Raw genomic sequence first — 23,032 nt, forward strand, 5'->3', positions numbered from 1 at the left:
GCAGCCGGCTCCGAGCTCAGCTTCGCGGGACCGCCTCCTCCGCAGCGAGCCCCAGACTGGACTGAGCGAGCAGAAAGCCTCTTTGCCCGGCCCGCGAGGCAGGTGAAAGTTGTGGGACCGGCCGGTAGGCAGCGCCGTCGGGGCGCGTCGCTGTTCGCGTGGGTCACTTTTTAGAAAGGCAGAGAGCCTCCGCCGGAGTGCGGACCCTAAAATCTGGGTCGGGACCAGTAAAAAGGACGAGAAGCTCGCTTCCTCGCCCTTGATGCCACAGGCTACATGATGAGGTCTGGCGGGCCGGATTTGGCCCGCGGGCCTTGTGTTTGACACCCGTGCTGTAGATGTTCATGCCTATTGTATTGTTGAAACTGGAACCTGGGGGTGGTTCCTTGAAGTTACCTGTCTGCTGTTCATGGTTGAAATTTGTGTTAATATTCAGAGTCTAGAGTCACCTGTACAGCATAATGTTTCATGAGCAGCAGCAAGTTTGAGCTGTTAAAGCTGTTTACATTTTCAAGGTCTGTGTAGGAAGCAAGGGTGTACTATGTATTGTTGATGCTTCTGTTAAAATATATTTTGCCACAGGTGTGCTCAAGCTGCAGCTGGTCAAGCAGCTGCTGCCTAATATTACATTTAATATGTGGGTTTCATCTTAAATGAGAACTTGTAGTCCAGAGTGTGCACAATTTTAATAATGTTTATTCTGCTCCTATGTGATCTTCTGTGTGGTTTATTGTTAAGGTCTGTTCCTGCTTTGCTGCGGCATCAGGTGTTCCCAGACCATCCCTGGTTCCCTTGAGCGTACGCAATTACAATAATGGGATTGCTTTCTGAGTAAACATGTTTAGGGTCTGTGTAGTAGGGTATACTTCCAGAAGGGAAAATCAGCAATTATTGAACTTGACAAACCTGTAGGATGAACGACAACTAGTATTGGTATACAACCAAATGTAAACAGAGAGTCTTTCAGCAGAGTTGGGGAACTTCACTTGTAACTTCCGTCATCCTGACCATTGACCATGCTGACTGGGGCTGATGGTAGGTTGAGAAACATCTGGAAAGCTGCATCCCTGACTTACAGGCATTAATATGTGGTATAACAGCAATGGAAACTAGTTGCCATTGCTTCATCAGAGGCGGGTGAGCAGCTTTCGGTCACAGAAGACTCCATGTACTATCACACTTAAAAATATCTCTGACTCTTTGCTATGCAAATACTTCTCATAGGAATTAACACCGAAGCTGCCTCACTGGAGCATACAGTATATTTTAAAATTGTCATTCTGAAGCTTATGGTTAACAAGTTTGTCCCAAACGGACAATCTTTTTCCGAGTAAGTTGGGTGATTAAAAGGAAAGATAGCCCTACCTCCTTTTGCAGGATTATGGGAACATTTTTGTGTTATATGTGGTATTTTCTATCTCTAATATGAATCAACTATCATGGAATGTCCTTGCCATGTACAGCATCAAATAAAGGGAAAAATGGAAAATACTGACCTGTCTGTTACATCACTCAAAGGATTAATTAACTGTTGCCTTTTTTACGTATATTCTCTGCAGTAACTTAAATGTGGTATAACTTCCATGGTTTAAATGTGGTGTTGTGGAATTAGCCACAGTGTGATTTTTACTGGTGTCTTGTATAGCTCAACTATGAATTGAGAAGTTAGCTTCTGGCAATAAAATGACTTGGTGGTGCATGTATAGTAATAAATTTAGTAAGCAACACAAAGTTTTTATTGCTGTTGTTTTTTTCCTTACAGACATCATAAATGCCATTGGTATTTGGAGTGGAGTTTTAGATTTTGGGCTAATCTTGCTTCTGTATGGAATGCAGATGTGCTTCAGTGGTACGCTCTGCTGCAGAGATGGGAAATCTGTAGCCCTCTAGATGTTGATGGAATACAACTCTTATCATTATGACCATGCTGGTCGAGACTGATGGGAGCTGAAGTACATCATCATCTGGTCATCTTGCTCTGAGGGTTGTAAATAAGGTGGCTTGTGTGAACTCCAAATGCTGCTGTTCGCTTGCACAATAGACTTCTTCTTGTGCAATGGAATGTCCCTTTCCTCTGCTGTCACCTGCAAGCCTCTCCCACACCCACAAAATCTGCTTCAGAGTGTCAAGGGTCCCTCTGGATCAGTTTTTGGAAGCATGCAGAGAGAAGAAAGGGGAAGCTCTATTGTGGGAGTGGAATGCTGTTCATGCAGTGCTGGATATTCTGGATCAAGCATAGGCAAACTCGGCCCTCCAGATGTTTTAGGACTACAACTCCCATCATCCCTAGCTAACAGGACCAGTGGTCAGGGATGATGGGAGTTGTAGTCCCAAAACATCTGGCGGGCTGAGTTTGCCTATGCTTGTTCTGGATCCTGTCCTATGACCTGGCTATCTTCTTAGCTGTTTAGTTTGTCACATTTGCAGCAAGGTGAATGCTCTGTCTGACTGAGGCCTTATTGAAATGTTGATAATTTCAGTTAATCTGCATTATTTCTGCTTTGTGATTAGTCCTCCTATAAAATTTCCGTTTAGTAGTCGTGTGTCATTTTCCCACATCTTACATCTGATCTCTTCAGATCTCACAATACAGATTTAAAATTCAAGGGTCACCTGTAAAAAGGAAAGAAACCCTGTGTTGATTGTGCATCTTCTAACTCAGTCCTAAAAAGGCTTACTCAATAAGAAAATCCCACCAAGTTTGGAACTTGCCTTCTGGACATTCCATGTTTAGAATTGCAAGCCTTATTCCTCATAACAGTGAATGGAAACCCTCTCTGTGCTGTAGAACATACACCAAATGTTCTCGGATATGATCAGGGCTTTTTTCCAGCTGGAACTAGCTGGAACTCAGTTCCGACACCTCTCAGGTGGGCGCCATTATAAGAGAACAAGGGAGGCGTTCATGGTGAGTTTTGGCAGCTCTTTTTCTAGAAAAATAGTGCTGGGTTTGATGCTTTTCAGTGTTCCTTCCTGATTATGTGTAGGCATATGATTATAATTTTAAATGTGATTTTGCCTGGTTTTCTCAAAATTAACTAAAGTGGAAACAAATTTTGGAGAGTTCTCAAGTATGCATGGATAAACCCACTTTTCAAAAGCTGCTCTGAGTTCCTGAAGACTTGCCACTGCAACATTTTATTCAAACATTCTGTTTAAATTCTACTTGGAATAATTGGCTTAACTTGTCACCTTGTCAGTCTGCATTAATTTCTGTTTGACTTTTTGCCAGCTGCACATATCTCTGTTCTTGTCAGATTTGATTTTGGGGTCTTTAGTTTAGAGGCAGGAAACTTGTGAACTGCAATACCTCAGGATCAGAGGTTTGTTAAGAGGCTACAAAATATGGAGTATTTTAGTTCTGTCACTGCAGGGGAGTTCAGTGATGACCTTTTTAATAATATTCACAGGTATTCCTTAATGGCCAGAAGTAAGTCTGGTGGGTTGGGGATGGCACAGAACAAAAGTCTTAAACATGCAGATTACCCTTCCATTTAAGACAGGATAAACCACTTCCTAACTGAAGAGTCTTGCATATTGTATCAATCAGAGACCTGTTTTAATGAAAGTGATAGGATAACAACATTTGCTCTTGTTATGAGAACCATAACTGTCAACCTTCCCTTTTTTTTGGGAAATTCCCTTATTCCATCACGTTTCCTGCTGCTTCCTGCTGCTATCCCGGATTGATAGATATCCCGTAGACTGTCCCCAGGACAGGTGAGGCTGCTGATCCCTTATTTTCAAATCTGAAAGTTGACTGCTATGATGAGAACTGATTAACACATTTTCTGGTCTTGTTGAATAGGTCTGTTGTAAGCCTGCATTGCTTACTGAATACCATAGCTGCAGGGAGGGGCATAAGTCTCTCTCTTGATCACTTGTCAAGCCTGTATCTCTGCTACCAGCAGCTGGGCTACTCGACATACATGACTGACTGAGTGCTTCATATTCTGGGCACCATAATAAAATTTCTTATGCATCTGTGGCCCAAACCAGGCATATTCTACTTTATCTTTTCCATTTCCGCCTAATCCTCTGATTGAGAGCAGGGCTGCATGGGAAAGGAGTTTGTTGGGGATGCAGAAATGGTGGAAAGGGGTAATCAGCTCCTTTTCCTGCTGCTCTTCAATTTCTGATGGCAACCTCAGTTGTTGTTGTTGCTGTTGTTTAAAGGAACCCACAACTATGTAACATGTAATTTGGCCCTGAGACATGCCTGGCACCTTGGCTTCATTTCCTTCATTTCAGTACTGTCATGGTAAAAAAACACCCTAGCAAATACACCTGAATCTTATAGATAAGACTGTGGACCAAAATGAAAAGAGCATCTTTGCAATCTGATGGGTTACTATTCTTCCTATACCTTTCCTGTTGTTTAGATTTTTGGAGACAGCATTTATCAAAAGTTACTTTAAGAGAGAGAGAGAGAGAGAGAGAGAGAGAGAGAGAAGCATGCCATGATGTATGTCTGTCTGTCTCTTTTTTTCATACACACTGAACCACTGCTGTTGACTGTCTTTATAACTTGTCACGTGGCTGACAATAACCAGTAAGAAGAGGGCCAGGGCTGTTCAATCATAGGATTATTTTCCAAATTAAACCTTTAGAAGTAATGTACTTAAATTGTTGAAGTTGGCTGAGCTTAATCATCATCCCTAATGTTCTACGTCCCTTTAATCAAAACAGCCTTGAAAACACTCACATCTTTATATCCTTCTAAGAGGCCTCAGAGGGGGGGGGACTACTTGAACATACTTGTTCTGTGATGGGGTACTCCTCTTTCATCCATTTGAGTCAGCAGTGTGAAATTATACATTTCTCGAAACCTATTGGCCACTTCAGCTGTGTCAAGTAAGTATTTGGCAGCTTTGCAGTACTTTGGATGCTTATGCCACTGCCACAAAAGATTTTCACAGATAAAATTATGCATCCTTTGAAGAAAGTGGGTAGAGAGGGAGTTTTCACACACACACACCCGCTCTCATAGCACTAGAACCCAGGGTCATCTATTTATGCTAAATATTGGAAGATCCAGGTAACAGCATATTAAATGATGGTGGCCACTCCCACCTTATATAATGGTGGCCACCAACTGTGATGGCTTCAAAAAGAGCCAACAGATGAATTCATGGAAGACCAGGTTACCAATGGCTATTTGTCATGATGGCTGTGTGGTGCCTTTTACATCAGAAGCACTACTTCTCTGAGTGCCAGTTGCTGGGGATCATGGAATCGTAGAATTGTTGAGTTGGAAGGGACCCTGAGGATCATCCAGTCCAACCCCTGGCAATGCAGGAATATGTATATGTCCCATATGGGGATTGAGCCTATGACCGTGGTGTTACCAGCACCATGCTCTAACCAGCTGAGCCAGGATAGTGCTCTTACACTCATATCCTGCTTGTGAGGTTCCCAAGGGCATTTGGTTGGCCGCTGCAAGAACAGAATGATGCACCAGTCAATCTTACAGTCTTATGTATCAGGACCCTTTGTATGTTCTGCATTTGCTTGGAGCAGGGCTGTGAAAAGCATAACAAAAGTTGCAATGTACAAACCGCTAATTGGCACTGCACAACTGGTTAAAATGTCAACCTAGGGTAAACGCCCGAAGGCCAACTGTGTTAGCATGGTGCATTAAAAATTACCTTGCACTCGCCAAAGCTTATGCACAGTAACTGTGTTATCTTCAAGGTGCTACAACACTCTTGATGTTTCAGCCCAGTATTTTAAAGGTCTTCTGCGAATCTGCCAGGTAGTGCATTTGCAAATTGTCTGAGACCCCCTTCTGTGTTTCCCCACCTTAGGAGATGAGGCAGATGGTAAAAGGTGAGAGGGCCTTCTTGGTAATGGTGGTCTGGGTCCAGAATGTGCTCTGCAGGTGAGGCTGATGTCTTTTCCAGCACCATTGGCCCATGAGGCGCTAGAGTGAATGTGCCTCCTCAGCTTCCGCAATGAGAGCAGAGGCAGTTTTACACTGCACCCCGCCAGCTGGAGCCAATGCAACTTGTTTCAACATCATAGTGGATCGCAAAACCACGATGTTTGGCTGGTGATACATCAGTGTTGAAAACCTAATATCGTCCAGCCCTAATGCTGAGGATGGTTGTGACCAGTGAAGAAATTTGTCTCTAAGGCTCAAGGCTGTTCTATAAGCTTTATTGTTCAAACTGTGCATGCCCTGAATTGTGCTCTGTGGAATTGAGGAAGCAAAGAAATTGGTTGGGATCCAGTATGTTGGGGTTTCTCCACCACTGAAGACTTTTCCAAAATGTATATGTTGTTTTCTATGCGTTGGTTTCATCCTCAGTCCATCACAGCCCCATTCCATCCACAGCTGTTGAAGAAATAGAAGTTGATTTTGTGGATATTGTGTGTATTGTATCGTCAATGTTTGTAAAAATCGTTTTAAGTCAAAAGGAAGTTGGGCGCAGTCTTCTGTATGAACTTTCAGTTTTGTAGTGGGTGTATTGGAGGGTAAATCATTTCTGAAGACTGGAACAAGAAATCTAGTCGTTCGTTCATTTTAGCATTATGTTGAAAGCACCACATTTCTCTCCTGTCTGTTTGTGACAATGGAGGTTAAGTGTAATTTGACCACATAAACCACATTTATGAGCATCTTACTTTATTTACTACTTCCTTCCCTCTTTTCCTCTCTCTGTTGTTTTCCTTCTTGCAAAAGTTTCCATGGCAGACAACTGGGCACTCTTTCCTTCACACCTGTTTTTGCTAATTGTCTTTACCAAGCGCTCCTTGCCCTGTCAAACTAACGCCCCATATGTTGCAGTTTTTGCTCCTGTTGGTATCTCAATACTCAGAGGTTAAGAAGCCACAAAATGGGTTGTGAAGTATGTGAAATAATTTGCTCAAGGCCTGAGGGTTACTTTCCTGAAGTGGAAAGTACGTACAACTCCCAGCTTGGAGGAAGTGGAAAGTGAAAAGAACTCATGAAAATTATACCATACATTTCTGCCAAGTGGCTTCCAGGTGGTTGGTTTTTCAAGCAGCATTGGGCTATTGTTGAGGGACATATTGAATTGTCATGCCTGATACTGCATTCTGGGTCAGTATGTGCAAGGCAGTATCAGAAACAAAGTTGTTGTCATGCTTAGTCTCCATGCTAGGAAGTGCTCCCTCTTCCATGAGGCATTTCCTTTGTCTTTTGCTGGTTGTTGGAAGAGCTGCCATTTTGAAAGCAGCCTTGGAAATTATCAAATGGATTGCTTATGGGCAGCATCCCAGTGTCTGAATATTTGGGTTGTTGGTTGGTTATACATGGGAAAGGTTATGATGATATAGCTACTTGCCCAAGATGAGATCTTCATGGCTGAGGTGGGATTTAACTTGGGTTTCCCAAGTCCTAGTCTAACATAGTAACCATTATAGCTTGCTAGATAGGTGATCGTTTTCACTCCCATCTGCTGAACGGTCCTGCTTTAATGCCTACCCGCTAGCATATCTGTCACAAGCTTCTACAAAAGAAGCCTTCTAAATTAGGGATGGGAAACCTGTGGACCTGCAGATGCTGGTGGACTCAACTTCCAGCAGCTCCATGGCTGGTGGTGAGAGGTGTCGTCCAACAACATTTGGAGAGCCATAAGTTCTTCCTCCCTGTCCTAAATTCTTCTGTCACAGTAAAATGTGTGAATGTACTGTTCTTTCCATAGATAAGTATAGAGTATTGGGTGTTAATACTTTAGGAGAAGAAAGCTTACTCAGTCTCTATGCACTAAACCGGCACACATTGGCTGCACAACACCCTAACATCACTGCTTGTATATGGAGACATTGAAGAATTTGTTACAAGAAGGGGGAATAGATCCAGTTGTATGGAGTTTTACTAATTTGTTCTTCTTTTTTGTACAGTCCAGAGCAGCCTTTCTCAACCTTGGGTCCCCAGATGTTTTTGAACTACAACTCCCTTCATCCCTGACTACTGGTCCTGCTAGCAAGGAATGAAGGGAGTTGTAGTTCAACAACGTTGGGGGACCCAAGGTTCAGAAAGGCTGGTCTAGAAGGTAAGAAGTGCAGCTGTGTGGCAAATACTGAATTAGCTGGAATTGGTAGTTTTCTACATGGGAAGCTGCCTGTGTACCAAATCAGACCATTGGTCTATCTAACTCAGTATCAACTACTGATCTGCAGCAGCTCTCCACGGAGATGCCAGGAATTAAACGTTGGACCCCTTTCCGTGCTACTGAGTTGCATCCCTTCTGCTACAGATCATTCTAGTTGGGTGTAAAATATGTTCACCTTGCAACTTCTGTCCCTTAATTTGGCTATCTATCCTTCACTCTTATGTGGTGGCAAAACTCATAAGGGAATAGTTTGATTTATGACATGCAGTGGGGCGACCTCATTACTGGCTGGAATGCAGAGAGAATGAGCCCACTTGTTTATATAAGCATAAAGTAATAGAAACATCCCCAGCTGCTAAGACCTTTGCTGTAGTCCAAGAATTTCATATTGGAGTGTGTGATGAGTGGCCTCCCCAGGGTAGCGACCTTTATCGTGCCCCTCAGTAGGAAACAGCAGTAAATTGTTTGCTTGCTGCTTCTAAGTTATACTATAAGTAATTTGGTTATGTTTGCAAATATATGGGACTCATTTCTAAAACTGAACATTTCATGCTTGGTAGAATACTGTGCTGATTTATGAGAATTCTTGTGTTTTCACATTGCCCTGTTTGGCTAAATTACCTGGTACCAAAGCAGCATACTGAGAGGCAACTTAACTTGTTCTTGCTTTAAGCCTTTATGGTCTACCTTTCCACTCAAAATTCAAAAGGCTCTTACAGTCTAAAGTTGGACAACTGTTAGATGCATCTGCAGGGGTAAAGCTGAAATTCTTACCTGTGGTCTGCCACAGACTACTGTTCCAGCTGATTTGCTCCTTGGCAGACCACCTTAATTTCTTACGTTATTGCTTTTAGGTGTGTGGGGTGGTGTTTGTGCTTTTGTCCTGTATTTTTGTATTGTGAACAGTCCTGAGATCTTCAGATGAAGGGTGATATAAATTCAATAAATAAAATAATAATGAGAGTCCTTGTGGGACGTGGGTGGCGCTGTGGGTTAAACCACAGATCCTAGGACTTGCCGATCAGAAGGTCGGCGGTTCGAATCCTCACGACGGGGTGAGCTCCCGTTGCTTGGTCCCTGCTCCTGCCAACCTAGCAGTTCGAAAGCACGTCAAAGTGCAAGTAGATAAATAGGTACCGCTACGGCAGGAAGGTAAACGGTGTTTCCCTGCGCTGCTCTGGTTCGCCAGAAGTGGCTTAGTTCTGCTGGCCACATGACCCGGAAGCTGTACGCCGGCTCCCTCGGCCAATAAAGCGAGATGAGCGCCGCAACCCCAGAGTCGGTCACGACTGGACCTAATGGTCAGGGGTCCCTTTACCTTTACCTTTTAATGAGGGTCCTAGGTTCAGGTCCCAGTTAATGACATGGCTGTCCAGACTGGGTGAGAGGGACTGATAACCTGAGTCTTAGAAAGCAGCTTTCTATGTTCAGCATTAAAAAACCCAAACTCTCCTTAGTTCATATCCAGTGGTTACTAGTAATAATGGCTATGTTCTCCTCCTTACTGTTGGAAACTGTATGCTTCTGAATACCACTTGCTGACACCACAGAATGGGGGAGAGTACTGTTGTGCCTCAAGTCCTGCTTGTCTGCTTCCCATAAGGCATCAGGTTGTTGGCCACTGTAAAAACAGGCTGCTGGACTAGATGGGCCACTGGCCCAATTCAGCAGTGTCTTTTTCATGTTCTCACTTCAGCCTAAAGAACACAAGTGTGGCTTGATAGAACTGGGAAAAACTTATCCAATAGGCGTTGCACATAGAAAACATGTCCCTGCAATGATTGTCCACAGCAGCGGTGGGGAACCTTTCTTCTGTTGGGGGCCACATGGGCTTATTGCTGTGGCTGAGAGCCCTAAAGTTGTTATCATTTGCTATTGTGAGATACAAAGGTGGTCCAAAAACAGCTCAAGAATAATTGGATACAGCTGCTGCCCAAAATATACATGGCAAGATGGGTGGTATACCAGCCATCGTTTGTATGGAAAATTTTCTAAGTGAAACTGCAGATTTCCTTCTGCTCTACTGGATCTTCCTTTTCCTTCCCTCCAACATAACACCTTTTCCTAAAACATGTCTATTCATCTTGGATTTCTCCAAGTTCCCAGGCCTTGCCTTTCTTAAACTGCTTTCTTCCAAGGCTTAATGTTTTTCACACCTTGTTTTGTGAGTGAAGGTAGTTGAACTCTTGGCTTTGCATTTCCTGCTCCAAATGCTATTGTTAGCCCAGTTGCTTTGGGTTATTCCTGTATTTACCATCTTTTATTAGCTTTTGCAGAGGCATTGAGCAGCTAGGTATCTGCAGAGGTGCAAAATACCTTAAGGCTGTTGCATCTTCCATGGCAGTTGATGATTTAAGCGTTTGTGGTTTTTTGTAGAAACAGATTAACAATTAACCTGTCTCCACACCAGATCTTGATGCATCAACCAAGGACCGCTGAACATATTTCTCAGCGCTGTAAACACCGGGAAGACTCGCACATGCAACCGCTGTAGAAAGCATCAATGTAATGTGTAGAACTGCATGTACGATTGTGTGTTCCCCAGAATATGGCAGAGCGGCTTCTTTCATGAAAGCCTTGCTTTCCATTTGCTTTATTTTTAATAAAGGCTTCAATCCTCCATGCAGCAACAGATTATTTCACTGGAACCTAAGTGCCTGTTTTGAATTAGAATTTCAGCTAAAACATCTAGGCTTTCATAGTGTCAGGGATTAATACAACCCCTTTGAAGAGATCAAAAGAGAGAATTGGTGTCTCTTGAACAGAGCGTAGTCTCTTACTGGTGGTGCCTTATGTGCCACAGCCCCTGGCCTCACCTACACCTTTCTCTAATCACCCGAAATATTCTGTGAAAATGCAGATATTCTAGCCAGATACCACTAGACAAAAGTAAGTCTCTGAGCACAGGTTGCATACTCAACATTACAAAAATTCTAGGTAATTGTGTTGGTCCACTAGGGAGAAAAAAATAAGAACTTACAATAGGCTATTGATTTTATTAGTATTTTGATTAAGACCTTCAAAATTTGACAAGATAGTGAGCAAGCTCTCAAGTTCTCCAGAACTCTTCTGGGCCCGATGTTGGAAGTCCCAAAGTATGCAGTTCTCAAGAATGTTATTCTTTATATATTTAACAAAACAGTCGGGGTAGATCAGGCATGTCCAAAGTCCATTTCGGGGGCCTAATGCGGCCCGTCGGTTGGTTTAATCCGGCCCCTGTGGCAGTTTATTTCCTGGGGTAAAATAATAAAAAAGCTGAACAACTTCAATCTTTTAAAAAAAGGTCAGGAACTTTGGTCGGCCCTCATAGCCCATCACTTCATCAAATCTGGCCCTCTTTGAAAGAAGTTTGGACACCACTGGTGTAGATAAAGCTGGGTGATGTTCTCTGTCCCTTAGGGAACCTTTTTCATCCGGAGGGGTCTCACTCCCTCCTGGGCAACCAGTGGTTGGTGGGGCTAGAGGCAAAAGTAGGTGGGACAATGCAGGTGGATGTTACTTTAATATACAGTGGTACCTCGGGTTAAGTACTTAATTCGTTCCGGAGGTCCGTTCTTAACCGAAAGCACCACTTTAGCTAATGGGGCCTCCTGCTGCTGCCATGCCGACGGAGCACAATTTCTGTTCTCATCCTGAAGCAAAGTTCTTAACCCGAGGTACTATTTCTGGGTTAGCGGAGTCTGTAACCTGAAGTGTATGTAACCTGAAGTGTATGTAACCCGAGGTACCACTATAGTAGGCTACATTCCACCCATGCAGGCTTCTGCATGCACACACATCTCTCTAACCCTGGTTCATATTCCAGTCACATGCAACCACTTAAGGAGGTCGTGAAGCAGTCTCAGTAAGGGCTGTGGTTTGGCTGTGGCCAAGAGAGAGTCCCAAGCACTTGATTTTCGGTTCCTCACTCCTTTCCTACTCTTTTCATTTGCTGCTTACGGGTTGAGTGTGGATCCTAATCCTGGTTTATATACCCTGGTTGGCCACTGTGACAACAGGGTGTTGGACTAGATGGCTTGATCTGGCAGGTTGTTCTTATGCTTAGCAATTTGTATGTACCAGGATGGTGTGGCTTTGGAATAAATAACGCTGAAGAACATAATGTTGTAGTCTTGTGCATGCGACACTGCTGTTTCTTTTGACACAGAAAAAACTTAATTCTATTTAGTCTCATGAGAATAGTTGAACTCCCTCTTCCTCTCTCCCCCTCATTCATTTAATGTGAGACTGGTGTGAAAACAGATCCCAGTCAGGGTTGCCAACCAATCTGGGAAGCTGGGAGAGTCTCTAGAACTGATCTTTTAAAATGCTTATCTCCTGTGTTATCACTCAACTGTTGCCCGACTTCTGGTGCGCTCTCTTTTCCACTTCTAGTCAGAGAAAATCGACCTGAAATATGCAAGTTATTTCAGTTTTCCTCGTGTGGAATGTTCTAGGTAGGTTGCACGTGATCCTTATCAAATCTTCTTGTTCTTCCTTAGGTCTAGAGGCCAAGCGGTTAAAGAGGAAAATGAGAAGATTTTTGAGACCTGGACATGACCCAATAAGAGAGAGGCTCAAGCGTGACCTTTTCCAGTTTAACAAGGTAAGTTTTGGCCCTGAATGCAGCCTAAGTGGAAACTAGTATGAACACTTTTAAAGAGCAGCCTGCCTAGGCAGGCTGGAAGGTGTGAGATCACGTGGTGTTGTGTGGGACAATCCTTCCTCGGCCTTCAGGTTAGCACAGAGCATACGACTAAACAAATATTTGGTAAACTGGTGCGGGGCTTGCCAACAATGTCCTTTTTATGTATGTATGTGCCTTAAGCTAACAAATTGTTTCCTGAGTTCCAGATGGACATTCAGATCCTGTGGCTTTTATTTATTTATTTATTTATTTATTTATTTATTTATTTATTAATTAAGGCAGAGAGGGCCTTTATCTCTTGTTTAGCAGTATTTTCTCCTTTGAGAAGTTAAATGGGAGCTATTTTAGTTTGGTTATAGCACTGCCATTAAATAAACACGTATGGGGCGGTGTACAATTCTCGGGCTTACATGCATTTCCGTATGCTTGGATGTGGTTGGGAGGAGTGTTAGAATATGCTTCTTTTAAAAGCTTAAAATCACTCTCTGTGTGCTGCCAATCGCTGAGGTAAAAACTGTGAAAAAGTGCTGTGTGTTGTGTTCTTCCTTTGGCAGCAGGTGTGTTATGAGCCAGCGCTTTAATTGCTAAACCACGGTAACAGTAAACGGATCTCTGTTAGGATGTACAGAAGCTTGACCTTCAGCTAACATTTTGCTGCTTCTAATCTTCCATCGCAAAGTGGTGTAACTATCGACTCAGATGTAGTAAAAAATTTATAGAATTTGTGTGGTGCGTACCGTATCCTGCAAACTCTTTTACGGGTGGTTTATTGGTGTGTGTGTGTGTTTTGCAAGTGCGCATGTAGTAATTTCCACACCTTGGCGTTCATGAAAAGGAGTGTCATGTGGATAAAAGGATGGTGTTGGGGTGGGAAACAGGAGGAAGGGTATGTAGGGCTTGATTGCCATGTTTAGCAGTGGCAACCGTAGCTGGACATGATTGCTGCATGTATTTTGTAAATGCTGGGGACAGCTAAGATGACTTGATTGCTCAGTTGGAGCACTCCTAGCTTTTAAGAGGTTGAAGCTTTGCGCTTTTTTTCCATTTTGGGAACAGTAACTTGAGACACTTCTGTGTTGGAGTGTGTGTGTTTTTTCATGCGTTGAAACTATAATCTAAATAACACCCATGAATAGCCCACCTTGGAAATCCTGGACAGTAACCATGTGCCAGAATCAGCACATTGAAAGCTTCATTGTTGACATCTGAACCCCATTTGCCATTATGCTGTTCACACTTTGATCTGCTAAAGTGTGAATTAGGTGTGTAGGAAGTGTGTCCTGTTTAGGCCCTTTTTTCATATTGCTCTACTGCATGGGTAGGCAAACTAAGGCCTGGGGGCTGGATCCAACCCAATTGCCTTCTAAATCCAGCCCGCGGACAGTCCGGGAATCACTGTGTTTTGACATGAGTATTTAAAACGCTTTTATTTAAAATGCATCTCTGGGTTATTTGTGGGCCCTGCCTGGTGTTTTTACATGAGTAGAATGTGTGCTTTTATTAAAGATGCATCTCTGGGTTATTTGTGGGGCATAGGAATTCGTTCATCACCCCCCCAAAATATAGTCTGGCCCCCAACAAGGTCTGAGGGACAGTGGACTGGCACCCTGCTGAAAAAGTTTGCTGACCCCTGCTCTACTGCTTAAACTGAAATCCGCAAACATTACATTTTCATCAGTTGTCCTGTTAATCTATTCTCAATTTCTCTGGTGTATGTTGCGTATATTCGCCAAAGCAATAAGATTTGGTGGCAGGAAAAACAGACAGCTTGCTTTTTTAAAAAAAAGCCAGATGCTTGCAATTCATGTACAACTTGAACATATCCCCTTCAAAAATCTGTGCATGAAATGGGGAGAGGGAACAATTTATAACATTGGTGTCATTCGCCTGTGATAGACTTCCCAGTGTTTTTCAAGGTAAGATTAAATACTTTGCAGTGCTGGAGTGCCTTGCATAGTTAACCATTTACTCAGTCCCATATCTCCAGAGCAGGTACTAACTTACCTGTTCTTAATTAACTATTTGTGTTCCATGTGGGAAAGTGTTTTTCTGGGTGGTATGCTGCCTAGATGGAGTGTTTGCTTGTGAAGGACCCTTGTAGGTAGTGTAAAACTGTCAGATTAATTGACATTTAAATGGGAAAAGTTCCAGAACCCTGTAATTTAAAGCATATTAAATCTAATATTCAAATTTTCAGCGTCTTAGTGAAGGTGGTAGAAAAGCCCATTAACTACAATCTTAGGGATATGTTCAGCTCACTGTGTGGAGTAATTCAGTAATGACTCAGTAGAATGCCACTTTCTCAATGAGTTTATCAAACCTTCTTGATGATGAGAAACCGCTCTTTCCATTTTTAATTGGCAAGATTTGTGTGTGCGCACATGCACATTGCTTAGAAACCTTTTTCTTGTCTCATCCCCCCCCTTTTTTTACTATAGGTTGCGTTCAGCTTTTACCTAGAGTTAACACATTGAAGCTATTGTACAAATGGGAGGTTGAGGTGTAATTAGGGATGTTTACTTTGGGGTGCATAGTTCATGTGTGGGGCTTTTAAGACAGGAAATGGCGCCTTTCATAATTAAACCAACCATTTCTAAGGCTTGTGCCTCTTCCTGCACCAGCGTAAGTCTATCCTACTCTAATGATAGAAACCTTCTATCCTAAACTGCTGGAATGCTCTGTCTACCCCTCCTTTGCTGTGAAATCTCATCCACCCACGTAGCGCAGCCAAATTCATGGCATTTCTAAGTCAAATCCATGCCCTTGATGACTCATTAGTAGTGACACAATGCTGGCAACTTTTGTGTGAGCATGCGTGTACATTGTCTAAGCAGTTCTGTCCTTGCTCAGTTCTAGAATTATTATTATTTTCCAGGTTGGCTGGGAAGCCGGTATAAAATCTTGGCTGGTATGGAAACACTGGGTTTCCACTGCTCTACTGCACCTGCAAAGGCTGAACTTGTAGATGTGGCTGTCAGTGCAGTGTGTGGTTATAGCCACAAGCTGTTCTTAATTGTTTCTGGGATTTCCCACCACCCTTCTGGGACTTTTGTTCATGCACTACATCAAAAGCAGTTTCTCTGTCTGTGTATATTGAATAGCATGACAAGGGAAGTGATAACTTACTGAGTGCAATTTTGGCTTCTTAAAAATAAGAAAAGAAGTTGTCAGACTCTATGGCGTATTTGTCTACAGAACAGAATGGAAAACAGAACTTCCTGATTGTAGATTCTGCTTTTCAGCTGTAGCCCTCAAAGTGGCTCCTGCGGAGGGAGACAAATCAGCTGTAGTAGAAGCAGGTGTTTGGTGCTGGTGTCTTTGCCTCCTTCCCTCTCCTCTGCATCCCTTGTGACTGGGTAGTCTGTTGGTTCGCCCTGTGTCAGGGGAAGAGGACATATTATTGGTAACCCTTGGCTTCTGAACGGAGAGACAAAAGCTAGTTGGAATTTCCCCTTGCACAGCACTTAACTGTTGGGCGGTTCAACAGTTCAACAAATCCAACATTGCAGGGCTCAGGCAACCTGGCTTGGCTTATCCCGAGAATAAATTCCCCAGTATTTCAACAGTTCCTTCTTGCAAGGTCTCTGCTCTCTGGGTACAATTTCAAGTGCCACCCATGCTGGATTAGGCACTCCGCCCTGGTTTTGAAATAGTGTAATAATAGAATGGTGGAGGGAAGGAAAGAGGTGGTGCATAGCACAAAGTTTGTAGCGGGTGGGGGTGGACTGGGGAGGAGAAATCCTGAGCAAGTGTAAGGAAAACAGTACTGTGGTACCTCGGGTTAAGTACTTAATTCGTTCTGGAGGTCCATTCTTAACCTGAAACTGTTCTTAACCTGAAGCACCGCTTTAGCTAATGGGGCCTCCCGCTGCCGCCGTGCCGCCAGAGCACGATTTCTGTTCTCATCCTGAAGCAAAGTTCTTAACCCGAGGTAATATTTCTGGGTTAGCGGAGTCTGTTACCTGAAGCGTATGTAACCTGAAGTGTATGTAACCCGAGGTACCACTGTATACTTTAGTAAAGACATTACTTTTCAGATCTGAAACCATTAGTAAGGGGCAATGCTCCTTATATCATTGTATCATTATTTCACAGAGTGGCTCTTCTAGTGGTGTCTTCTCTCTTATTTCAACACCCCCCACCCCCGTTTTTAAAAATATTTTTAACCCTCCTCCTGCTGGACAGTAGATAAAGGCTGTACAATAAGGACTGGGGTTTATGATGGCAGCGAGGGAGCTATGACACCCACATCCAAGAACCTTTGGGATGGATGTGCGGGTGCTCCAAGAGACTGCGCTGTGAATTGGAAAGTCCCCGGTTCAAATCTTGCCTCTGCTAGGAACTCACAAAGTGGCTTTAGGCAAGCTGCTCTCTTGGCTTCAGTCCCTGCATCTGCAATACAGGGGATAATAATACAGATGTGTATAGTTATTGTTTTTTATTAAGTTTTAAAACTGGATCGTGCCCATGAAGCGCTTCGAACACTTAAGACTTCATATTGTTTTAAGTATCACATGGGAACAAGCTCTTGGTGGTTTTCAGCAGATGCACAGTGTAACATTGAGCCTCCAAGCCTTTCGAATTGCATCAGATCCAAGGGTTAGGATTGGTGGATTTTCTGACTGCGGTTCCCATGTATTACTACTGCAGCAGGGAAGGAATGCTTTGAAACTGAACCTCCCCCCTCCCGCCCCAAATGGCATGACCTCTTGCCCTTCCAGCTGCAATGGTAGTCCTGTTGAGGCCATTTCCCACTTCGAACCAAAATCTAGCCCCTCCAACATTCTCTGCCTCCCCCCTTTTTTTTCTATTCTAAAGACAAGTCTTAAAACCTGCTGACTTTCAGGTCGTCTTTAAAAATCATAGAATCATAGAATCATAGAGTTGGAAGAGACCACAAGGGCCATCGAGTCCAACCCCCTGCCAAGCAGGAAACACCATCAGAGCACTCCTGACATATGGTTGTCAAGCCTCTGCTTAAAGACCTCCAAAGAAGGAGACTCCACCACACTCCTTGGCAGCAAATTCCACTGTCGAACAGCTCTTACTGTCAGGAAGTTCTTCCTAATGTTTAGGTGGAATCTTCTTTCCTGCAGTTTGGATCCATTGCTCCGTGTCCGCTTCTCTGGATCAGCAGAAAACAACCTTTCTCCCTCCTCTATGTGACATCCTTTTATATATTTGAACATGGCTATCATATCACCCCTTAACCTCCTCTTCTCCAGGCTAAACATGCCCAGCTCCCTTAGCCGTTCCTCATAAGGCATCATTTCCAGACCTTTGACCATTTTGGTTGCCCTCCTCTGGACACGTTCCAGTTTCTCAGTGTCCTTCTTGAACTGTGGTGCCCAGAACTGGACACAGTACTCCAGGTGAGGTCTGACCAGAGCAGAATACAGTGGCACTATTACTTCCCTTGATCTAGATGCTATACTCCTATTGATGCAGCCCAGAATTGCATTGGCTTTTTTAGCTGCTGCGTCACACTGTTGGCTCATGTCAAGTTTGTGGTCAACCAAGACTCCTAGATCCTTTTCACATGTACTGCTCTCAAGCCAGGTGTCACCCATCTTGTATTTGTGCCTCTCATTTTTTTTGCCCAAGTGCAATACTTTACATTTCTCCCTGTTAAAATTCATCTTGTTTGTTTTGGCCCAGTTCTCCAATCTGTCAAGGTCGTTTTGAAGTGTGATCCTGTCCTCTGGGGTGTTAGCCACCCCTCCCAGTTTGGTGTCATCTGCAAATTTGATCAGGATGCCCTTGAGTCCATCATCCAAGTCGTTGATAAAGATGTTGAATAAGACTGGGCCCAAGACAGATCCCTGTGGCACCCCACTAGTCACTCTTCTCCAGGATGAAGAGGAACCATTGATGAGCACCCTTTGGGTTCGGTCAGTCAGCCAGTTACAAATCCACTGAGTGGTAGCATAGTCAAGACCGCATTTTACCAGCTTCTTTACAAGAATATCATGGGGCACCTTGTCAAATGCCTTGCTGAAATCAAGGATGTAGGCTACATCCACTGCGTTCCCTTCATCTACCAGGCTTGTAATTCTGTCAAAAAACGAGATCAGGTTAGTCTGACATGACTTATTTTTCAGAAATCCATGCTGACTATTGGTGATCACAGCATTCCTTTCTAGGTGCTCACAGACTGTTTGCTTAATGATCTGCTCCAGAATCTTCCCTGGTATTGATGTCAGACTGACTGGGCGGTAATTATTTGGGTCCTCTCTTTTCCCCTTTTTGAAAATAGGGACAACATTTGCCCTCCTCCAGTCTACCGGGACTTCGCCTGTTCTCCAGGAATTCTCAAAGATGACTGCCAGTGGTTCTGAGATCACATCTGCCAGTTCTTTTAATACTCTTGGATGCAGTTCATCTGGCCCTGGAGATTTGAATACATCTAAACTAGCCAAGTATTCTTGTACTATCTCCTTAGTTATTCTGGGCCGTGTTTCCTCTGCTGAATCATTTGCTCCAAATTCTTCAGGTCGGGCATTGTTTTCCTTATCGGAGAAGACTGAGGCAAAGAAGGCATTGAGGAGTTCAGCCCTTTCTGTGTCCCCTGTTTGCATTTCACCATCTTCTCCTCTGAGTGACCCCACTGTTTCTTTGTTCTTCCTTTTTCTACGAACATACCCATAAAAGCCTTTTTTGTTGCTTTTAACCTCTCTAGCAAGTTCATTCTGTGCTTTAGCTTTTCTGACACATATTAAACACCCTGTTAATGCAGCTCCTAAAAGCCAGCATTTTATTTTCCTACACTTGCAGTGCTGGCAATCTGGAGTGCTGTCCAACCTTTGTTTAAAACAGGCACCCCGAAACTCGGCCCTCCAGATGTTTTGGGGCTACAACTCCGCATTGCAAGAACCCCAGCAGAAGCAGCCTGCAAGTATTGTGCTCCAGGCTGGAGTCTTGGCTGATGGGCTGAGCTGCTTAGTCATAGGTTTCTGCTGCTAGGTAGGGCAGCATCACACTGCCAGAGAGGCAGGCTGGAGTCCTTCATAGTTTCTCTTTGCAGCTTTATTAAGGTTGAGGTATTTTGACGTTCCTGCAGATAAAAGCAAAGCAGATGTGAGCACTTGAAAAGAAGCCATATATGATGTGTGGTTTTACCTAGAGTAGTCCCATTGAACCTAACGAGCATGACTGAGGTAGATGCATTCATTTCAGTAGGTCTGCTCTGTATAAAACCTAGTTGAATACCACCCATTGGCTTTTGAGTTGAGGTTGAATTTTATAGGTCTACAAATATTTGCCAGAGTAAATGCCAGCATGTGCCAATTTTAAAAACAAGGCTCTGAGCCCACCTTACTTCTCTGAACATACTGGCATTTAATGGCTTCTTATTTTCTTCACTTTAAATTGTGTCCCTGTTACAGGTGGGCAGACAAATTTGTTAAAACAGTTTTATATTGATCTGTTTTCTGTTGAGCTGGATAGCCGTATTGGTAGAGCGCAAGTCTCTTAATCTCAGGGTTGTTGGATGATTCTCAATAAATAAATCTTAGAAAGGACTTGCCAAAACTGTTTACTTTCAATGCCAGTCCTGAATATCCTTTGGTGGGAAGACTCTATCCAGTGTGCTGCCTGAAGAGCAGTTCTGCTTGCAGCTTTTACAGTCAAACCTCAGTTCCCGAATGCCTCCGTTATCGTACGTTTCGGCTCCCCCGGACACTGAAAACCCGGAGTAAATGCTCCGGTTTTTGAACAACTTTTGGAAGCAGAACGTGCTATGCGGCTTCTGCTTGAGTGCAAGAAGCTCTTGCAACCAATCAGAAGCCGTGCCTCGGTTGCTGAACATTTTGAAAGTCAAAGGGTCTTCCGGAATGGATTACCTTTGACATCAGAGGTTTGATTGTATTTGGCTCTGTTGTCCTGTTTACAATGGCATGTTTGCTGGGAGCAGTATTCCTCTGCCATTCAGACCATTGCAAGGAACATTGTGGCAAGTGAGTGCCTTGCAGGAATCTGCTGTCAGCCGGATGGGGAAGTTTAGGATGAAACTCTTCAAGGAAAATAAAGGCGGGGTACCTCCCTCTTAGTTTGTCTCATGTAAAGCTCTGTGGGGCAGGCATGTCTCGACTGGCGGTGTTAAGTTCGCTGATTGGCAAAGCTCAGCTACCAGACAGGCTGGTTCACCTGTGTTTTACCTAACTGGAAGCATTCCACTTAATTCAGGGGTTCCTTGCTTTCTTCTGTGTCTCCTAACCTGCCCCGTTAATTGATGTAAACACAGGCTGTGTCTCATTGACTAAGCACTTGTGAAAATCTGATTCACCACTGGCTAGACTTCTGCTCATCCCTCTCCCCTTCTGAAGGAGAATTCTGCAAAGCAGCTGTTCCCCTCACAGTTGTTAAAAAAACCTCAACAACAATGGCAGAAGTGAGTGAAACAGCTGCCAATGTAAATCCTTTCAGTTTTGTGCTGGAGTTGGCCTGCTGGTTTACCACTGCTTCTAATTGCAGGCAGAACTCCCAACCAAAAAGTGTATTTCTGTGTTTTTATATTTTCCACCTGATCCGAAAAGGAAACAAAAGCGCTCTTAAAAGTGAAGGTTGCTGCTGATCACCTTCTGAGTCTCTCTCTCTCTCTCTCTCTCTCTCTCTCTCTCTCTCTCTCTGCGCGAAGGCACTATTACAAGAAGTCCATTGTTCTCTCTTCTTCCCTTCCCCCACCCCCATTCAAGGTACACCTGCTCCTCTGGTGTCTCGGTGCATGTGATGTAAAATAGAGCCAGGCATGCAGTTTCTGTCTCTCTCTCCCTTTAAAATCTGAAATGAATGCATGTAAGTGCAAGCTAAAATGTGCAAATAAATCTTTGTAATCAGCCTCATTCATTATAATCTGTAATCACACCTGCAACGCTATAAAGAGCTAGAAAGCTGTGGTCAATGTTCATGGAACTAAGAAATAAGTAGTATTAGATGGAATGTAGTACATTAACACAAATATTATTTGTGTAGCTGAAGCCATTACAGAAGATAGGTGGAATGTAAAAAATTGTGAGTCTAGTTCTGGTTATTCAAGGACGCTAAATCAGCTACTGCCACACTCTCCTTTGCACTGTAAAAAAGCGGGGGGGGGGGTGTTAGATGGTGCCTCAAAAGGGGTGTGAATGATGCAGAACCGGGAGGAGAGGGGAAATTGGAGGACAGGGGACACCTTGTGAAAGCAGAAGAGCCTTCCATTTATGTGACATGCTCTTTGGATCCAAGCCATTTTTCCTATTTTATGCCCTTCCCCAAAGCTGGAGGCAACGGGACAGTTAAGCACTGTCTCTATGAATCCATGTTCCTTAAAGGACATGGATAGAAATAGTTTTTTTAATTAAAAAAACCTGGATTTTAAATGGTTGTTTTAAACTATGTTTACTATTACCGCCACCACATAGAAAGCACCTAGTATTTTCTAAGCATTGTAGAGAGATTAAAAGATAAGGCGCTCCCTGCCCGCAGGCTCAGTCTAGTGGATATGACACAAAAGGAAACAAGGAGCTGGGAGGGAAGAGGAAAGCTAGCGAACTGAGGCGCCAGTTATTGAAGCTACATAGTTGCAGCAGCAGCATCTGATGTGGTCAGGTGGGCCTTCCTGCCTTTTAAGTACAGAGATGTAATATCTGTAGCCCTCTGTCACCCAGCTGATGACAGAAGATAATCGACCCTCTGCTGCCTGCAACTGGCATTTGGAGCCAAGTGTTCTTTTCTGGTGGTTGGGTAGGGGCGAACCAAGTTTTCTGTAGCTTCTGCTGCTACGGCCAAATTATGAGCCAATCTTGTTGTGTTTTCTTTCTAAAAATCTGATTTAAAGTGTCATCGATATTGAACCTTTTAAACTGAAGCCATTAGATTGTGTTTTCCTGTTAAAAACAAAAATGGAGGGGGAAACCACGTATTTTCCCGTCTATAAGACGCTCCCTATTTTGGGGGACTCAGATTTAAGAAAATGGGGGGGGGGGAGAGAGATGTATCAGTGTATAAGACACCCCCTAATTTTTGACATTTTTTTAAATGGGGAAAAAAACTAGCCTTATGGACAGAAAAATATGGTAATCTGATGCAGTCAAGTATTGCAAATATGGCCTATTCTCATTTTAAGTTTTTCTGCTGGGCCCATGTCTTGACGTATCATTATGAATATTATTTATTTCTATCCTGCTTTTTATTCAAATAAATACCAAAGCGGCTCACAAAAAAAGATGAAAATAAAATAATGGAACATCAAAAATACAGCATAAATTGTATAGAATACTTTACAAATCATCAGTAAAACAATCACAAATCACAAACATGGCGTGGGGGCCATGATGGCTTTTATCTC

The 23,032-nt window shown here is 43.4% G+C and overlaps 1 protein-coding gene across 6 annotated transcripts in view; it reads left to right on the forward strand.

Annotated features, from left to right (window-relative positions):
- The window catches only part of LLGL2 (LLGL scribble cell polarity complex component 2), a 69,028-nt gene that overhangs the window by 3,164 nt on the left and 42,832 nt on the right, over positions 1–23,032 (forward strand). For 5 of the 6 annotated variants that reach the window (XM_053375890.1, XM_053375891.1, XM_053375892.1 and 2 more), the window contains exon 2: positions 12,563–12,666. In XM_053375890.1, coding sequence (XP_053231865.1) covers positions 12,592–12,666 — 75 coding nt within the window. In that variant the 5' untranslated portion in view covers positions 12,563–12,591. Of the gene's footprint in view, positions 1–3,697; positions 3,721–12,562; positions 12,667–23,032 lie in introns of those variants that run through there. The other variant, XM_053375894.1, reaches the window with a different exon arrangement.

This window comes from Podarcis raffonei, chromosome 2, assembly GCF_027172205.1.
Source record: "Podarcis raffonei isolate rPodRaf1 chromosome 2, rPodRaf1.pri, whole genome shotgun sequence".
NCBI classification, from domain to species: domain Eukaryota; kingdom Metazoa; phylum Chordata; class Lepidosauria; order Squamata; family Lacertidae; genus Podarcis; species Podarcis raffonei.